The sequence below is a fragment of the Pyrus communis genome, chromosome 2, assembly GCF_963583255.1.
Source record: "Pyrus communis chromosome 2, drPyrComm1.1, whole genome shotgun sequence".
Classification (NCBI taxonomy): Eukaryota; Viridiplantae; Streptophyta; class Magnoliopsida; order Rosales; family Rosaceae; genus Pyrus; species Pyrus communis.
Window position 1 is genome coordinate 20721296 of NC_084804.1, and position 21250 is coordinate 20742545.

The 21250-nt window shown below is 38.0% G+C and overlaps 2 protein-coding genes across 2 annotated transcripts; one reads left to right on the forward strand and one right to left on the reverse strand.

Annotated features, from left to right (window-relative positions):
• Positions 1-3415: 3415 nt before the first annotated feature.
• LOC137725900 (DNA damage-repair/toleration protein DRT100) lies at positions 3416-4938 on the reverse strand. Its single transcript, XM_068464738.1, has one exon. It carries the CDS (start codon positions 4917-4919, stop codon positions 3681-3683), a length of 1239 nt encoding a protein of 412 aa, XP_068320839.1. The 5' UTR covers positions 4920-4938; the 3' UTR covers positions 3416-3680.
• Positions 4939-17493: 12555 nt separating this feature from the next.
• On the forward strand, positions 17494-20920 carry LOC137725211 (cyclase-like protein 2). The gene is made up of 7 exons (XM_068463815.1): positions 17494-18003; positions 18984-19028; positions 19283-19355; positions 19763-19860; positions 20073-20143; positions 20361-20512; positions 20633-20920. Exons 1-6 carry the CDS (start codon positions 17613-17615, stop codon positions 20484-20486), a joined length of 804 nt encoding a protein of 267 aa, XP_068319916.1. The 5' UTR covers positions 17494-17612; the 3' UTR covers positions 20487-20512; positions 20633-20920.
• The last annotated feature ends 330 nt before the right edge of the window (positions 20921-21250 follow it).

A 21250-nucleotide genomic window follows, 5' to 3' on the forward strand; every position in this document is an offset into this window, starting at 1 on the left:
ATACTTTTGATGACTTAGCCGTTTCCTCGGCGGTCAAACGTGTTTTGGCGTCTTTGGTATTTACTTGCGCCAAAGCCTTGCAAACATAGGGTTTGTCTATTATGATCTCGGCCGCATCCACACTAGCATACTGAGGGTCTTCACTTTCGGCCGATGCATAGCTCACCGTGGGGTTCTTATACAACGTCCCCCGGGATGGTGACTTTGATATCTTCTCTTCTCGGAGCAGATACTCATATTGTTCGACGTGTTGAGCAAGTTCGTACATATCTCGAATATTTTCCCCCAGAAACTTCTTTTTGTATTCCACGTCTAATCCGTTGAGGGCGATCCTGACGAATTCCACTTCGGGGAGTGGCACTCGGCACCAATTCCTGGCCGATTTAAACCTTGTTAGGTATTCCATTGGAGATTCATCAGATGCTTGAGCCATCCTGGCCAAGGATGATACGGACATCTCCATCCCTGGCCGATAAAATTGTTCATGGAACTTTTCGACCAACTCTTCCCAACTCTGCACGGAGTTGGGTGGAAGATTAATGTACCAGGCGAAAGCTGAGCCTGTCAGTGAAAAGTTAAACAGTCGTAGTGTGTAAAAATCACTATTGACGTCCCCACACTGCGCTGTGAACCGAGCCACATGTTCTAGTGAGGATAATGATGATTCCCCGGCGAAGAGGCTGAAATCGGGGATCTTAAATCCTCGTGGGTATTCAAACCTTTCCACATAAGCCGGGTATGGGTGAATGAATTTTGGAAACTTCGGCCCTTTCTTTAGGGCCGAATCAATCATTCTCTGGACTTCGGTCACGTTTATGGAAGCGACTTCTTCTCCCTGGCTTGGTCCCTCGGATCTATTTCCTGGTCCTCTTCTTTCTAAGGGGACTGGTTGCGGCCGAGCGGACCCTCTCTCGGCTGGTATGGGCACATTCGTCGGGAGCTGCCGCGGTTGGTCGACCTGGCCATCTTCGAAAGCTTTACTGACTAGTAGTTCAAGCATTCTGGTCTGTGTATCGCTGTTACTACGTATTGCGTCTAGCAAATCATTCATCTTCTGACCAATCGACTGCTCGACCTGACGATATTGTTCATCCAGTCGTCTTCGGAGGAATGTCCTAGTTGGTGGATCGGAACCTTCCCCACCATCGTCATCACAATCTTCCACAATCCCTTCCATGAACATTCCAGCTGTTTGATTCGGGACTGCGGGGTTGTAAGGTTGCCCGCCGAGACAGACTTCATTCTCTCGGCGTGTTACACTTGTGGCCTCGGGCGACGCAATTATGATCGGATTTTTTGTAAAGTGCAAATCCTGCCCAAGGCCTTGCACTGGTAAGTCAGTCGTTGACTTTCCCATGGTTGTTTTCTGTTTCGTAGACCGTGTCTCAATGGTCATGAACTCCGAAGGTTTAGCACAAATGGTCCCACTGGGCGTGCCAAAATGTTGACCCTAAAAATTACAAAACCTACGTGGCGCGCAAGCCGAGTAACTAATAAGCTAACTACGTCCTTCGGTCGAATGCGGGGCGTGCCAACTCGTCGGCCAAGTCTGGCCGAGGAGTAAAATTTGTTGATGTAGCTTTGAGCGCGTCGCTGACTTCTTTAACTTGCGATTGCGACCGAGGAAGGAACACTCTCGGTCTCTGGGTTCTACAGCCTGAAGACAAGGTTGCTAATTCTGCGGAGTTCACAAATCGTCCGAGCCCGATTCGGTCACCGTGATTATATTCGTGAGAGTATAAGCACGTCGAATCGAGACCAAGGTGTATGGGCACAAGTACTCGAACGTGATGTATGTCTTGATGGTAAACGTAGTTCGGCCGTCGGAATGCCGAACCCTGAAACTCACTTGTGAGTATCCAATCATAAAACCACTCGGCGACTAGTACGCCGAGCAATGTAATTCGTAACACCTAACTATGCCGAGAAGGCTAGCAAGGTGACCTCTGCCAACAAAGGTTCGAAAACCTTTCTCGACCGAGACTTGGATAGATAATCGGTCGACCTCGATGCAGTGCTGTTTATCCAAACTGAAGATGCTTCTCGGTCGGCTGATTCTGCGGCAGCAGTGCTGTTTATCCAAACTGAAGGTGCTCGCCGGGCGCTTCCACAGTGCTGTTTATCCAAACTGAAGGTGTGTCGGCAGGAAAAGAAAAGGAAAAAATCTCAAGGTGTTGAGAGGTTTTGCGCAGGGCAATTGTATGCTGAATTGGAGGTCCTTTCTGTTTGCATGATTTCTTGTATTTATAGTGCCCCATTCCTTGAAACTGACTCCGATTTGGATTAGGAGTTCTTGTCCTATTTCGCTTCTTCCTCGATCAAACCTACTCCTACTGGGATTCTGAATTTTCCTTCTTTTCGGGACTTCATTCCTTGCTGGTCGAGAATCCTGGTTGCAACAGGACTCCCTCGACCTTTCTATTTATCTGGACTATTTATGATAGGATTTGGCCGACCCTGTTAGCTGGCCCGGGCCTTATTATTCGGCCCATAGTATTTATCATCTCCTTGGGCCGAGCACATCCTGCTGCTCGGCCCAGCAATAATATTTTGGGCCCAAACAGTAGTATAATGATTTCATACACTTCCACCTTATGCAAGCTCCTCTATCTTTTCAGATAAGTGTGTTTGATGACACATGCTTTTTTTTTTTTTTTTTGAACAAACGATTGATGACACGTGTTGATTCTTTCATCTTTTGTGAAAAAGTAATATGGAGAACGATTGCTATTAGGATTAGTGTTTAGAGAAACTAATAATACATGTTAGGTTTAAGGTCAATTGTTTATCATTTTCATGTATGCTTTATTTGATTTAGTTTGTCGGGCAACCAACTAGCCATTGCTGCCGTGGTATATTCTCCACATTTGTTTTGATTTTGTTGTCTCTTTAAAAAAGCTTTCAACATCGAATCAGCTTACCTAAATTAAAATAATTTGGTGCAAAGATTGGAAATTCCGATGATAAAGTGGTACATGTTGAGTTTTAGAAAATAAAGTGAGATTAATTGTAATTCCAAGCGTCATAGTGAGAAACAAGCCTTAAAAAAACAAGCATAAAAGCATTATTTCATTCACTTTTAGACGGACTTCTGAACGGTAAAACCATGAAAGAAAAATGGTGATCGAACCACAACCACACGATGTGGTCAAAAGCTGTGCGCTCTACTAGCTGAGCTAAGACGACATTTGTGGTTGAATACATTTTGAATACACCAAACTACATAAATAATTTAAAGTGAGAAAGGAAACAAAACTTGTTAAGCTTGTCCCGTCGGCAATAACATAATGGACCACATTATTATGAGAACGTACTATTTGAGATGCAAAGTATGTAACCCTAGAAAAATGCTTTAGATTATGGTAATACATTATGAGAGAACACCGTTTTTAAAAAGATATTTTGCACCACTATAAAGATCAAGTGATTCGTACATTTACATATTCTCACACAATTAACCAAACACCATTACATTACATTGATAAAAGCTAGTAGTGAACATAAGAATTTCTCCTAATCTCAATCTTTTAATTATTATGTATATTGTACAAATTGCAATAGAAAAAAGCAATATACAATTTAGCTTATTCAACGTTAAAAAATAGTTAAGAATTTAAAAATTAGTTTATACTTTGGCCGACAAACCATATTTTGACGCTTCAACTTCAAGTCTTCAAGAATCAAGACCTCGGTTTTCCTCTCCCACCACCATACGCTTGCTTGCAAATGGCGTTAGGTTTCTGCGGAGGTATGCACAGATTCGAAGACGCTGGGCACGCCTGCAGACAATTATCCCCCAAGCTTCCGGACACTCCATTACCTCCGGTCACCAGTCCCGCCGGCGGCTGCCCAATCAAAAAGTTCCCGTCCAAGTACAACCTCTTTAACGACTTTTTCCGCCCGTACTCCACTGGGATCCTGCCACGTAGCCGGTTGTACCGAAGTGACAGCGACGACAGCATAGGATAGCTCCCGAAATTTACCGGCACGTAACCTTCGATTCTGTTAGAACCCAAATCAAGGGCCACGAGATCGCCACCGCCATTGGGCGGGATCTCGACACCTGTCAGGCTGTTATTGGCCAAATCTACTTGCTGGAGCGACGGGAGGAGAAAGAACCACGACTGTAGAGTCCCGGAAAACGAGTTCTCGCTGAGTTCTATCACTTCCAACTGAGTCAAGCCGGAGAAGGCCGATTCCGGAATCGACCCGGATAACGAATTGTGCTTCAGAGCGAGTTCAAGGAGGTTCGGGGGCAGTTTGGGGATTGTGCCGGTGAGCTTGTTGAAGCTCAGATCGAGCCGTCGTAAATTGGGTAGCGAGTTCAATGTGTTTGGGAGAAACCCAGATAGTAAATTGTGGGAAATGTCTAAGGATTCGAGGGATTTAAGGTTGGAAATGGCGGGAGGAAGCGAGCCGGAGAACGAGTTGGATTGGAGAGTTAAGGTTTGGAGGTTGGAGAGAGAGGAAATGGAGGATGGGATGGCGCCGGAGAAGGTGTTATCGGCGAGGTCGAGAGTGGTGAGGTTGGTGAGCTGAGAAATTAGCGGGGTGAGCGTCCCGGAGTAGGCGGCGGGGTCAAGGGTGATTTGGGTGACCCGGGTCGAGTCGGGTGAGCAGGTGACGCCGCACGTGAAGTGGGTTCGGCGGGGGATGGCGCAAGGGTCGGTGGTGAAATCCCAGGAGGCGAGGCAAGACCACGGCGGAATGGAGGAGGGTTTGACGGCGGATTTGAATGCCTTGAGGGCGGAGATGTCTGAGGGGGAAGTGAGGGCTTGGATTGGAGAAATGTGATTGGTGGAGATTAGGAGGGAAATGTGAAGGAGGAGGAGGAGGCGGTGGTGGAGGTTGAGGTTAGGCAGAGGCATAGCTACTTGGTGGTTTGTGTTGGAAGGAGTGAATGAGTGACTTTTGAGCATTTTTATGGATGGAGAATTACGAATGATGTAATGTGAATGCGTAGTGGGGTACTGGCTAGTTAGTGGTGAGTGAGTTTAGCTATCCAGTTGGAGAGCACTAAGACATTGGAAGACTTTTTAGCTTGTCAATCATCTGAGTTGCTAATTTACATGTTAATAATTAACATATTTATTGTCATTTAATAATAGGTTAATAATATTTATATTCACAGTAAGTAAGAAGTTATAAGTTCGCATATTAAAAATAACGAGTTTCATATCAATTTATTATAATATCAACGAATGACATGGTTCATATATTATGTAATTAAAATATTAGATTAAAATGTTAGACTACTAGCAAACAAATTTACATGTTTAAACATAAATAAACTAGTTTCTGACAAAAGACAAACTAGTAATACCAAATGCCAATGCGAAGTAAGACAGAAAATGTTATAAAGATTTGAGTTAAGATATTTAGTGATTTGTTTATGATTTATGGAGGTGAATTTTCTGACCTGCATCACAGTTCACACACGTCTAGTAGTTGTTGACATGTTGCAATTTTTAATTTCCTTATTAGAACTTCGTTTGGCTCAAAAGCCGCAAGGTAAAAATCTGTTTTTGTTTGAGATTCTGAGCATTGAGAAATCTGCTTGCTGCCTGCTGGCATGCTTGTTTTCTAATTGCAGCGTGAAAAGGGGAGGGGTTCTTAATTCAGTAATTTGGAAGTTGCATGGTTCTTCGTGGGGGATAAAAACACAAAAACTCACAAATGTGCATGACGAATGATGTCCATGCAAAAGAAATGACAACAAAATATACTTACTAAAAATGCTTGACGATGGCCACTTAGTATTACGGTCTAGTGATATTCAGTGGTGAAGTCATGAATTGACGGGAAAAAGGGCGAAATGTAAAAGCGTAAAGGGTGATCACTTAAATAGATAATTGAATTTCAACGAGACATCCTTAAACTGGTTACCTTCTTGAAGTTGTTTAACTGAATTCATAGAATTAGATTTAACTATGTTCCACTAATTCAGTGGTTTCGTTTTACCAACAAGAGACCCAAAAAACCAAGTGGATGATGACACACTACAAGATGCACAAGGAAATTGAAGAAGATTTCCCTAAATCCTTAGTATCAAGTTCAATTTTCTCCTCAGATTTTAAAGTAAAAAATTGTCTCTGAACTTCAAGATTATACGAAGTAACTCTCCGACAATAAAAAAAAGGGACAATCATTGCACTTGTAAACCCTAAAAACTTGAGTTATTTCTTCAAACCATCTCAAATTATTGAACAAAGACAGTAGTAATCTTGTGAAACCAAACCTGTCTTTTGCTCATCTTCTGAACATTATCCTCCTGCCACTCACAGTACATCGAGAAGAGTTCCAATAGCACTTTCGGATCCACAATACCTACATTGTCAAAACTAATAAAATACAAGCAACAATCTTGCAAGAGAAAGAAAAAAAAAAAAGAAAAAAAAAACACATGTACAAAACAACCATTTCCATTATACTAATCGCTGCGGAATTCCAAATTCAGCTAATCCAATTCCTATGTAAGGACTTAATATTGGTGTTTTATGTTTTTCAATCTCTTCTTCAACATTAACATTTGTCCCCTTCCAAAAAAAGTCCTTATGTTATTATTCATTCAGTAAACAAAATACAACCTTTCCTATTCATATTCAATTATCAATTAAATAAAATTAGAGTTTTGAGAAACAGAATTCGAGAGGGGCGGCCGCCCCTCCTTACTCCTCTGTAGCTTTGCAATTGGTGATATTTCTCTTTATTTGTAAATGAAAGGTTATAAGTTCGGTTCTTACCAAAATGAAGTGTCATACACAAAGTTAAATCTTATGTGGCTATAAATTTAAGACCTAATTATGTTCTTCGAGAGCTTTGAACTGGTACGGGCGTGCCAATACATGCGGTGAGGGTGTGCTCTGCAGTGAACTTATGATAAGCGACTAGGACTGAAGAAGGAACATTGTGGCCTTAAATTCTACGACCTGAAGCCATGCAAAATCATTGTGAATGTCTACTAGATCATGAGCATCGGATTCATTATCGGATATGATATGGGCAAATTAAAGAAGTAAGTTCGCCTACTCAAACACCAGCTTATTGGACAAAGATACTTGAAGGTTATTCTGGTTTTAAAAATGAAGGAAGTATGGCCGTTCTTCAGAACGTGAATTGGGAATAACAAATTTTAAAGGACACCTTACTTGCCGAGATACTAGCAAGATGATCTCTTCGACGAAGCACGACAAATGGGATTCCTACATTGAGACTGTTTTGATCAATCAGCAATAACGAACTTCCTCAATGCTGAAACAAGTTATGTTGATTGTGGAGCGATTCCAGTTTATAAAAACACAACTTTTTCAATGTTGAAACTAAAGGAATGTTTCACCGTAAAATCAATTGATAATATAAGGAGTAGCGTAACTTACTTATATGCTCATGCAAGGTGTGTGTGATGAATTTTCAAGCCTAACACGTGAACAACACAAATGGGGTGACGTGGAGCACGTGTGGCTGTGGGGTTTCATACATGGGGCAACTTGCTTTGATACTATGAAGGAAGTTGAGGTTCTACTATAGAACCAATTGGAAATGTGGAGAGTAGTTGATTCAATGGATAACATAAAAATCATGAAGCAAACTCTAGAACACAATAATTTCTTAATTCTTGTTGACTCTTACGTACGAGAATAACCAAGAACAAAGGAAATCTATGTTTGAAATATGCCCTAAAGTCAATCATAAGATGATATTTTATGAACATTTCACATGTTAAACTAATTTAGTTTATTGTAAGGGCAAAGATTATGGTTTACTTTCGAGTTATTGGTGTGAATGACAGCAAGTCAAAATTGTAGGTGCTCAATAGAGAGTGAGTCCACCGATACTCATGTCATATGAGAACTCACTAATTGGGATAATACAAAGTAGTCTTTTGACATGAGGCATCATAGTTGTCTTGTGGTCAGGTCCTTAATCATTGACTATGTTAAAGGCATTCCATTATATGGTGTCCACGACATAGTTGGAGTTAAGCTACTTAACCATTAGGCACATGAATGCACTGTTGAAAATGTGTCCTAAAGCCAATCATGAGATGATGCTTTACGAAATTTCACATATTAAACTAATCTACTTTATACAAAGGCAAAGATTATTGTCTAAAGTCGTCTCATTAAATGTCACAGGCTTAAACTATAAGTCCAAGAAATATGTGATTAAAAAAATGTGATCTAAAAAGTTAGATTCATGAGACATTTCTCTTTCATTTACATATCCTAAATGTTCTTGATCATAGAATTACCAAATGGGCGTTGACGAATTGGATAGATCAATGTATACTATGTGTTTTCCCTAGAGAGTGACTGGTCTCGTTCATTGGTGTTAATGACACCAAGACAAGTATGTAGGTGCTCATTAGAGAGAGCCTGCTGAATGGATCAACCAGGAGTTCTCATACTCTTGTCAAATGAGAACTCACTAGTTAGGATAATGCAAAGTTGTCATTTTCCATGAGGCATCATAGTTGTCTTGTGGTTAGGTCCTTAATCTTTGACTATGTCAAAGGCAATTTATTAGAGGGTGTCCACGACATAGTTAAGGTTAAGCTACTTCATCATGGGGTCATGTGAATGCACAACAAGAGATCTTTAACCTTTAAACTGTTGAGGGAGAATACTGTATGATATGATTAAGAATCTCTGGCTCAGTATGAATCAGGTTTAGGAAGTACTTTCCCAATCACAGTTAAGGTAATCATATAGACAACAGAATCACATTGGATAGTAAACATGTATAAAAATCTGAGTCTTTTTTGTCGTCTAGCCTTAACTTTCTTATTACCTTGGTCAAGCTAATAAACTATCACCAAATAATGTGATCATGAGTATTGTTTTAGAGAAAGACCGTATTGCATTGTAATCTCAAATTGAATAGATTCTCCAACCTCTTCTGCTTAGTTTGAGAGCCATGGCATACTGCTAGATATTACTCATGGTTTGTGGAAGCCCTGATGATTAGTAAGAATTGAAAAGCGAGTTTCAATTCACTATCAACTATAAATAGCCAATAGCTTGCTAAAGAACCTAATGGATGACATGTTGTGCAAGGTAACGATTGAAGAATACAACGAAGTTGAGTAAGAGTAGTTAAACAGTTTAATTGTATATGGCTAGGATATAAACAAAAGTAGAACATTCCCTTTCTATAGCTCTATGACAAAAAGCCATCTCTAACCGAGGAGGCCAAAATGTCATAGGGCCAAACATAATTTATTATTTTAATTGAATTAATATGGTTACTTAACTTAAATTACCTCAATAATTTTTCGTCTCAGATTTTGAGTGTCACGTGTCAATGTGTGAGTAACTTTTTATGTTGTTTAATGTTACTTAATGTTTTTAATATTGTTTATTGTTGTTTCATGTTACTTAATGTTATTCAATGTTGTTTTATGGTTTAGGAAGTTATAGGAAAAAAAATAGAATTTTTAAATTTTTTTTAAAAAATTTTTGAAAAAAAAGTACTGTATAAAAAAAAAAAAAAAAAAAAAAAAGACTTGTAAAAAAAAATTCAAATATAATGGCTAGCTGACATCAGCAATTAGCCGTTGGTTTCAAACATTTGACCAGGCCTCAGGCTGGCTGGTTGGCTGGGATGGGCCAACCGGTTGACCTTTTTCTCCTTTTTTGGCCCGATGGGGCCCACGAGCCCTTTGGCCTAACCCTCGGTTGGAGATGGTTTTCATGTCATTTCGGGCTATTTTTGGCCTTATGACCCTCTGGTCGGATCGGTTGGAGATGGCCTTAGGGTTTCAAAGACACTAATGTGGAAACTACAAATTCGATTTTAGATGAACTTCCAAGTTCATAAAAGGGGTATCAGCAAGAGCACAGAATACAATATACAATTCAAGTGTAGTGAATTTAGGGTTGTTTCAGGAACTTAAGTGTGAGTAGTTTCGGGACTACGAAAGGATGTCAACAGTTCAAAAAAAAAAAAAATATTGAATCGTTAATTTACAAAAGTGGGTTGTTGGCCATTAATTTGTCTTTTTTGTCAAATTAATGTAGGGTCACTAAATTAATTCAATAGAATTGGACCATACAGGGTTAGCTATGGAAGCAAGAAAATATTGAAAATTAATTCATACTGATTTTCGATGGCTTCGGGCTAAGCAATTAAGAAAATAAAGCCCAATTTTCGGCTTAGCTGTGGCCATCCATACATGGTTGGGTCTGGCTAGAAGCAAAACACAAGCCAAAACTGGCTTTTGGGCCGAGAACAGTGGCATCCCAGTAGAGAAAAAGGGCCAATAACATTAAGTTGTTGGCTTGGGCTTAAGATAGGCTGAAAAGAGGTGGCCTATCATGGACTAATGCAGGCTACATTATCAGGAAGCCCTCAAGAAGCTGGAGCAAGCCTGAGGACGAGAGCAAACCCAATGTGTACCAAGCTACAGACTTTGGCAGAAAAAAGCCCAGCGAATTGGGCTTTAGACTCGCATGCGTTGGCAAGCTCAACTTGGTCTACATCACCCAAACACTAAACAATGTCATTATTGGGCAAAGCCAGAGCTACATGCTCAGCTCTTGGCATGGCTCAGGTGCAGCAGCGCACTTGGCTTTAGGCTAGGCGCGATTCAGTCATAGAATTCTATTCTTCTTCTTTTCTTGGTTTTAGGGTTTTCAAAACCCTAGTTCGTGCTTGTATTTTCTTGTTTGTCTTTGATTCACTTAATTTACATAGTAGTTTATCATAATATAACATAATTTGCATAATCAAAATATTAATTGCCTATTGTGGGACCATGATTCTCTAAGACCCTAACATGTGGTACCTTGGGTGGGAAAAAGAATCCGAATGCCCATGGCCCATGAAGCGTAGTATGACAGCTTTAGTTCGACATGCTAGGTTTAAGCCCATTGAAGATATTACTTGTCTCCCAAGTAAGGAAACCCTAATTCAAGTCAAATTAGGATATCTTGGGGATTTAGGCAATGTAATCATAATACTAGGAAAATGAGATATCTTATCCTATATTGTCTCTTAGATAGTCTCGCAATTTATTAGGGGGACTTCTCTCTGAATCAAGAGGAATAATTACAACTGAAGGACCTTCTTAGGATTCTTCATCTTCTCCAATATACATGTACTCTCTATGCCTAACAAAGACTCATGTTCCATATACACCGCCATCTGAACATAGATACGTCTATGGAGAACTCATCACCTTAACGCCCTGCCATAGGCTATTCATCGAGGTGGTTCAGGATGTATTGCACATCACACCATTTTTTTTAGAATTACACATATGGTTTGATTCTTCTTCTCAGAGATATGTAGTCAGACCAATTCAGAATCAACCACACCCCTCACCGGAATCATGGGAAACTCTGACTAGATTTCGCCTCCATCTAAGGATATGCCCAAATTTAATTCCAACATATATATTGAACAATATACAATATGTAATAGTAGAACTATGTAATAATAGATTGGGGGTTATGCATCATAATGAACGATTTCATGCTATCAGGGGTTCATAAAATATCAATTCTATGTTGTAGAAGAACTTGATTTGCTGGAAACGAAATAAAGCCTTTGAATGTTAGTTATAGAAGAACCTCCTTACGAACCTTCTATTCCTTAGTGTCAACAAGAATACGTTGATAACAGGTTTTAGGCCTATTTAATTGAAGAATTGTAGAGGGAGAGAGCAGATGTGACAGCAAGAGAGAAAAGAGAATAGGTGAATGTTGATGTATGTATTATCTCACCCCTTATGCCTTTATTTATAGTAGTAAGTGGATCTCTAATGGGGCTTTATCCTCCTTAAGGTTACTATATTTGAAGCCCTGGTAAGAAATTTCATCCTCAATGGGCCTGAAAATTGGCTACTTCCACCACAAGGGCTAGCATTTTCCTTCATCGAGAGCAAAAAATTAGGCTACATCCAGCCCAAAAAACAGTGGGACCCACACCAATTTAAAGGCATAGTTGTTTTTTTTAGTTCAGAAATGGGTGGACCCATTTCTAATTTCAAATACATGTTTCAACGGTTATTTTTTTGTTGTCGTTTTTGTTTTCAACATCTATTTTTCTTCAACGACTAGATTTTTTTTTTCTTGTTCTTCTTTTTCACTTCACATTTTTGCTATAAATACCCTTTTGTTTTTCTTAAAAACTTTATATCATTCACAAACTTCTCAATTTTCGTTTTATTTGCCAAATTTTTATTTGCAATAATTTTTTTCTCAATTTTCTTCTATCCTTTTTCCACCAATGATGGAAATTTCACAAAAGGGCACAAATTACTCGTATTCAACATCAGTGGACCAGTGGTTACAGTTCTGAGAAAGTAACACTAGTCCAAGAAACCCGAAGGGGTTCAAAAATAGGTGGGGGTCATCCATAGTGAGTGTAGCCAGTTCGCTGAACACATCATTCAAATAAACCGTATGTCCAAGAATGGTAGTTGCAAAGAGAACAATGTGAGTTTTTATTGATTTTACTTGTTTAGGTAATTTATTTTGCATTTTAGTATATTATTTCTTTTACTAAATTAAAACATTAATCCACACATCCATAGATAGAAGATGCATAGTTCTCATATTATCAAAAAGAAGGCAAATCTTTCCATTTCATGAAATGTTGGGAGTGTTTACAACTTCAGGAGTGAAACACTCTCCATTAATAAGTTATCTCCAATGGTGAATAATTTTTTCTGTCAACAATGAGAATCTTATGGAGTCAGTTCCAGAAACTCAAAATATTGCGCAAACTTCAACTCTACGTCAAGGCCGATTGGAAACAGGAAAGCTCAAACACAAAAAGAAAAAGGTATTGTGCGTGATCTTAGCGAAGAAGCAAAGCTTTTGGCTAGCTCTTTCATTGCTTACAAAGAGAGTTGTGACAACAAATAAGAGTTTAAGCTTATGATGATGGAAACTTCAAAGATTGAGACTCTGACTAGGACATAGTGGATAAGATAGTAATAAAATGTGGTCCTCGAAGAAATAACTGCACACCATTTAAGCTTTGAAGGGGTCTAGCACCCCCAACTGGCATAGGAGGAGTTGACAAGAGTATAGCTACTCTCTTAACAACTATTGCTCAATCAACTTCAAACCTAAAAATCCCTCTCATTGTATTAGTTGATATTTGTTGTTGTAAATTTATTGCATTTATTTACTTGTCTTATTTGGGTATGCAAATCAACGGATGTAATCTGCATATATCTTAATATATAAAACTAGGAGGCCCTTTTGGGGTCACTGGCTTCACCAAAAATTTTAGGACAAAAATGCCTCCCAAATAAAAAAATACAAAAGCATTCCAAAATAATGCACCAAATAATGCAGGGGTATTTTCATCATATAAACAATACTTTTTAATAATTAATTCTTTTTGTACAGTGTTTTTTTTTTTTTTTTTTTTTTTTTTTTTACTTTTTTAAATTATTACCTCACAATAGGCTAACAATAATGTAATTCAATCAGTTGTTTATTAAATATTATTTTCTCTATTTTTAAACGCGTTCAAAATATCTTAAGAGGCATGCAGTGCCGGTTATAAAAGAGGTCTTTCACACGCGTATAATAATATATTTAAAACATCTAAGTCGTGTGTAGCACACTGTGATTCAAAAAATGCCTTCTGCATGTGCTCACCGGTTATAAGAAAGGTCTTTCGCACGTGCATCATATATACATTTAAAATGTGTAAGTCGCACGTAGCACTCTATGATTCAAAAAATACCTTCTGCATGCGCTCACCGATTATGCAAAAGGTTTTTTGCACGCGCATAATAATACATTTAAAATGTGTAAGTCGCGCATAGTATGCCGTGATTCAAAAAATGTTACGTCCCGATCCCGACATACGTCCAGGATCAACACGTGACGTCACCAAGTATTTGTAAATCCAATAGACCTTGCCTTCGGGATATGTACAAAGCATAATTCAAGATTCAAGTTGCGTAGTAATTTTTGTATACTTTATTGTTGCACCTAACGTCCTCATTAGACTGCCTACATACCTTAAACAGAGATTAAGCCATTCGTAGTTCGTCAATTGTCGAACTCTAATCTTTTCGTAAAATACTTCTAGCAGAAAACATAGAGTACCACATTACACATCAACCATAAGCCAAACAACAATTATCATCTTGTCATGCACGCATGTATGCCATTCCCACACATATGCTTTCCAATTCATCCATCATATAAAGAACTATGTTTCACATAATATTGCACTTTATAGTATGCAACATCTCACAGAACAGTTAACGAAGCACAATGTCTACTGTGAACAATTCATATTCACTCAAATCTAGGAGCCGGACTAACTTTATGGAAGTGAGCAAGAGTAGGGATTCCAGATCACTCAACAGAATCCAATTAAACGATGGTCGCCTATTTCAAATGTACCAAGTACATTGTATGGTTCCCCATCGCGGACATACAAAGTAGAACTATAGGCTTAAACTCGGCGTGCAGGCAATGATCACCCATTGTGGATATACCAAGCATGATCACCCCTGAATACATATGGTCACCCAACGCGGATATACTAAGCAAGACCGCATCCTAACTCTAGGTAGTGATCACCCAACGTGGATATACCAAGCATGATCACCCCTAGAATGCATATAGTCCCCCAACGCGGATATACCAAGCAGAACCATATGCATAGTATAATAACATAGGCAGTGATCACCCATCGCGGATATACCAAGCATGATCACCCTTAACAGTCCCCCAACAGGGATATACCAAGCAGCACTGTATCCTATAGCTCTAGTTAGTGATCACCCAACGTGGATATACCAAGCATGATCACTCCTAGAATACGTACGGTCCCCCAATGCAGATATACCAAGCAGAACCATAAGAATAATCTAATCGTACAGGCGGTGATCACCCAACGTAAATATAGCAAGCATGATCACCCCTGTAATATGTATGGTCCCCCAATGCAGATATACCAAGCAGGACCATCCATGTACCACTGCTACATGGTGCAGTAAATCCAACACACAACCTACCCATACCTTAACCCCTATGAGTTACAATGTAGTCACCTACACCATCAACTTCTCATGGCCACTAACTAATATGTCACACAAGCATATAAGTTCTACAGAATACTTCTAATATGATTCTAGGATCACATTGTTATAACATTCATCATACTTATCATTCACATTATTAAGAGGATAAATAAACACGTATATATCACAATATGACGTCCCATACACGTAAACCGATGTATATATAATATGAGATAACTCACTAACTAATATAGGCCCACTAAGCCCTACATAGTCTCTAGTAATACAGATTTTAATATTTAAGATCATTTCGTAGCCTATTAACCAAAAGTCAAGTCTCTGTCAAAGGTGCGCCCATAACCCTATACAAGTCAATCTGGACCATCCGCCTATGGCTTTCCGATCTGTAACTTCCTAAGGGTTTCATTTATCTTCTAGAACAATATTCTAAAATTTCAGAACGATCCAACGGTCGGATCATGCCAATTGCTAGAATTAAGTTGCTATCATTCCCGCCTGTCAGGCTGCGGGTCAAGGGTGACCAGATTCAGCTGGGTTTTTGGTTAGATCCCCTCTATTTCCTCCCCTCTCCTTTCTCTCCTTCTCTCCTCTTTTCATTGGTCCTTCCTCTTCCTCATTTTCTCTCCCGCAACTCTCATCCTCCCCCCTCCTTGCTGCCATCTGGCAATTTCTAATATTTTTTTTCTTCTCTTATTGGTCCCTTCCCAAATTAATAGGAACCCCTTAAAATATTAAATCCCTATTTTATTTAAGGAACTTCTAACATATGTAACTTCTCTTTTCTCGTCCCAATTCACGAATGGCCTTCGCCTATGTGCTCGTGGTATCAAGCTCAATTCAAAAACATTATGAGTGACACTCGAAGGTCTACGAATTTTAAAAAATTATTTTTCAAAAGTTCAAAGTTTGTACTTAAGTAATTAAAATCTAAAATTAATTTAAATTCATGAAAATACTATAAAATACTGTGAATACGAAATATGTAAATTACAATAATGAAATCCAAGAACGGGATTTCACAAAAAAATGCCTTCTGCATGTGCGTGATGAAGGCTAGTATATAGAAAGGCTTGACGAAACACAAGTCAAGTTGAAATTCTCTTCCTCTAAGCTTTCTCCAATTCACTTTCTCCAAGCTTTCATTTATCTATAGGAGTATCCTAGAGAGATTTGGGAGGGATTATCACCCTCAATGGCCTAATCACAGAAATAAAATAACAGATAAGATTGAGATAAGATAATCCAATCTAAAATTTTATTTTGTTTGATTTTAAAGAATGTACCAATCAGAGAAATAAATCAAGGATGAGACTGAGATAAGATAATACTATGCAATGATTGTTATAAATGAAATCTTATCTTGTCTGATTTCAAAGAAACAAACCAACATATGAGATTGAGATAAAAAAAACCTAATTCAACGATTCATAATTGATGAAATCTAACTTTGTTAGAATTTGGAATTTTTTAAGTTGAAAAGTTCATAAAACAAATTTGAAATAACACATTTGAAAATCAATTTAAGAAAAGTTAAGACAAAAATTAAATTTACCGTGCAATCAATTAACTACACAAATAAATATATATATATATATATTCCCACATAAAGCCCTAAAGGCATATATCTCCTCCGTTGGAGTGATTGTGTTTTGGAGTCTTAAAGATTCTTCGGAGTTTTAAAATGAGTTATATCCGTCACTTTTTTCTCACGAAATTTAAACCTAAAACATCTCACAACTTCATATATAGAGCCCCTCATTAAAATGGCTTTAAGAAAGGGAGAATTCTTTTTTTTTTTTCAAGTAATACAACTGAAATAAAACAGAGAATCATATTCCTTACTAAATTAGTAGTGCAACATTTTAGATTCGAGGGCTTTCTTGTTCTTTTTAAGGTTTTATCTCTGAGATTTGCATAATTTCTCACTTTGGTCCCTGAGATTTGAAATAGATACAATTGGTCCCTAAGTTTGTCCACAATCGGTCCCTAAGTTTGTCCACAATCAACATCTTGGTCATTTCGTGAAAAATTTCCATAAATAAGGATAAAATGACAAAAATACCCTCAATTTTTGTCAAATTATTTTGGCCTATTATTTATTATATTGAGGGTAATTTTATCATTTTGATCCTTATTTAACACAATTTTTCATCAAATGATCAAAATGATTGATAATGGACAATATCAAGGAATGAGAATTCTCTCTGGATCATCTTTGTGAGGATCCTAGAGATCCTCAAATCGTGTCTATTTTTCGTATATCGTGCGGTTATAAATTATTTTAAATATTTTTATTTAAAATTAAATATGAATAGTACTTGACGAAAACTAATCGCACGATATACGATGAACTAATACGATTTGAAGATAAGGTCCTCACAAAGAGAATTCAGAGAAAATCCTCATTCAATTTCAATGACTACTTCTATTGATTTTAAATTTCAAAGATTAAAGTAATGAATTTGGCAAATCAACATTTTAGCTAAAAAAAACGCGTCCGTTTATATCATTGACGAAGCTGTGTCTTCTAGTCGTAAAGATCACCGGCCCACTTGTCATCCAACCTCCTCCCACTGCCACACGCACCACCATGAAGCCAATACTTCTCCTCCTCCTACTCTCCTCCCTCTCCTACTCCGTCGCCACCACAGCCTATCCTTCTATTCCGGGCACCATCTCCATCGAATACGCCGCCGAAACCGACACCCTGATCCCTCCTCGCCGTGAAGTTTACGGTAATGGACGAATCTTCGACATCAGCCACCGGTACAGCACCACCATGCCTGCCTTTGAAACCAACGACGGTGTCGGCCAGTTCCTTTGGCTCCCCAACAGCATGAAGAACGGCTCCATCGCCAACAACTCTGAGATGAAGCTGCCCACTCACACTGGTACCCACGTCGATGCCCCGGGCCACGTCTTCGATCACTACTTCGACGCCGGCTTCGATGTCGATACCCTTGACTTGGATGTGCTTAATGGTAATTCAGTTATTGATTCTTCACTGTTTCTTTGATTTTAATCATGGCTAGTTTAGGGTTTTGAGTGTTTAATGCGGTTGGGTGAGTGCATACCAAGTGTTCGACGAAATTACCCGAGGTAATATATTTCTATGGGGATTTGGAGTTGTTTGGGGCAAGTGGGATATTAGCGGTTAGGTGCTTCAAAGTTGAAGATGAAATGTTAAGAGTGTGAATTCCGAGGAATTAAATGCTTGCGTAATAGTACTGTTCTAAAATTTTCGTCCAGCGCTAGCCGGTTGGTCATTGCTTTAATTAATCATTAGGTATTTGAAAATTAAGAAAATGTGTCTAGATTGTGATTCTTACTTAGACAGAAAATCAATAACTTTTATATTGCATTTTAATCCTTTTCAATAAAATGTAATACACATTATGTGCTTGTTTCTTATGTTTTCAATATGTTCTAATGCTTTATAATCTATATATTCATTTTATTTTGCACTTTATGTATCCTGTACAATTATGTATTTATTAAAGTATAAATTCGCATATATTTATACAATATAAAAGAAATTTACTTAAATTTGCCTAGTCCACTTAGTTGCCTAGGTGCTAGACTCTAACATGCGGTCCCACTCACGCTTAGTGTCTTTTAGAATCTTATATAATAGTTTAAATGATCTTGGGCCTCTCTACTCAATGTCAATTGGTTTTGGGTTGGATCCTCACATTCTAATAGGAAAAGTGGCTTTCACCTTTTCCGGATTTCCTGTTTTGGGCATCTTGAGGTATTATCAAGCTTTCTTTTCATTTTTTTTTCAGAATTTGGGTTTTCTGTTCTGTATTCTGTTTGATGTTTTGCAATTTGTGCCTTTTATGTTGATTAGCATTTGACCCTGTTTTCACAATGTAACATAGCAATAGGGGAAAAAGCTCATTGCTTGTGTTGGTTGTATCACTGATATTTTTGTGATTATTATACGTCTTTGTGTCAAAAGGTCCTGCATTGCTAGTTGACGTTCCGAGGGAGAAGAACATAACCGGTATGTATTTTTCTTTCAAACTCCTATTTTCTATGAGAATGAAAGCAGAGCTTTATGACCTTATCCTTTGTTTCAATATGCATACAAAATGTAAATCATGTCTAGTGCTCAAGTAGCAACTGGAAGGCCAGATAAGTAACCTTTTGGTTGCTAAACAAACACTACATAGAAACAATTGAACATAACATGCCATGTAGTCTATTTGCTTCTTTTTTTTTTTTTAGGTTTTTGACTGTCCTACATGCTTATCACAGCTGAGGTTATGAAGTCCTTACATATTCCCAAGGGGGTACGTCGTGTGCTGTTCAGAACATTAAACACAGACAGGTACTATTGGCAATATGCGCCCACACACACACGTGCACCTGGGCATGTACCAGTTACGTTGTATTGTTGTAAAGCTTCTTTTCTTTTCGCTGTTGAAATTTTTAGATAGTTTATAATTTGATACATTGTTCCTTAGCTCCTAGTACTCATGACAATTCCCGCAAATAAAATGCCTTATTTGTTTTACTGGACCTTTCTTTGGAAAAAAAAACAAGGGAAATTTATGCCTGAGGTGACCTTTCCTCTGTTTAATCATTCCTTCCAACCACCTTTTATTTGTCAATGGTTGGACTACTGATGTTTGTACTAATTCAATTTGATTCAGAAATCTTAAAATATTGCAGAATATTAACAAAAAATTCAATTCAAAGAAACATTATACTAACTAGAGCTTACTTCACTTTTAGACGGCTTATGTTCCAAAAGGAGTTTGACAGCAGCTATGTGGGATTTATGAGGGATGGAGCACAGTGGTTGGTGGAGAACACTGACATTAAACTTGTCGGTGAGATATATATATATATATATATATATATATATATTCACACATCCGTTCTTATTTTATGAAACATAGTTTTTTAACAGTCTGCATACGTAATTACGGTAATATAATCTTATACTGAGTTCTTCTCAGTGAGATATTACTGATTATATTGCTGTTCATGTTATCATTTCTGTTCTTTCTATTGAAGCTGACTTGTTGGTCTTTTGTTATAGGAATTGATTACTTATCCGTTGCTGCATATGATGATTTGATTCCATCCCACCTTGTTTTTCTAGAAGGCAGGGTAAGAAATCGTTATTTGATAAGACATGAAAGGGTTTTTTCTTTATTTCATGATCATTTTAGTTGGATGCGTTCCATTTGGTACTTGGTAGATTGTTGAACAGTGGTAAATGCAGCACCAAAAAAAACGAGGCAACCGAGTTGTCTCACATGGTTCTCTGATTTAACCAGAAATTCTGTTTCAAGACTCAGACACTAACACTGCTTTCATGTTCCAGGAAATCATTCTTGTTGAAGCCTTAAAACTGGATGACGTCGAACCAGGAATATATTCTGTCCACTGCTTACCTTTGAGGTTGCCGGGTGCAGAAGGGTCACCGATAAGATGCATTCTTATCAAGTGATGCATCTCTGTTACGCTTTTATCTTTGTAAGTTGTGCATCGATGTTTGGTTTTGATGCGAGCGTACATCAGCTCACGGTTAATCCTTTTATTAGTTTGAGTGTTTCAGCCTACGTTTGGGTTTTTACCTACTCCTATTTGCTGCAGGAAATGATGATCCCCCAAGGAGAAACAGCATGGAATAAGACGCTAAGAAGAGACCCAAGTTTCAGGACAGCAGGGTTCTGAATATGAATGTCCTCTTGAATGTTTATGTTGATAGTTTTCGTGAAACTCAAATGTAATGTCATTGCCGTATTTCCGCCGTCCACTAGACACGCAGCGAGCGCCATGAATACAGACCAAAGTGTGATAAAGAAATTTGATTCTCACTGTATAATTTGGTAGTTTATTCTCTCTTTATAACATGAAGTTTTTACGGGTTGTTGATAAAAAGTTTTGTTTATATTAATATTTCCTTGAAAGAATAAATTAGATTACATTACATTCTTTAAAAAGAATTTATTAATTTTTCAATCAAATAAAAAACATTATTCAAGAGGGTTTGAAGAGTTTTAAAAATCTAAACGACAATGTAACCATCATCTAAGCGTGGAGGATGCAATCGTGAGCGTCTATTATTCTTTCACATTTTTCACATTTGTACATTAATTATTATACTTTTTTAATGTGTTTGGTATTTTTAAATTACTATGATATTTTTTATCTTCTAATGTGTTTTATGGTTTAATCTTTACTTTTAAGATAATAAAACCTTTGTGGGTA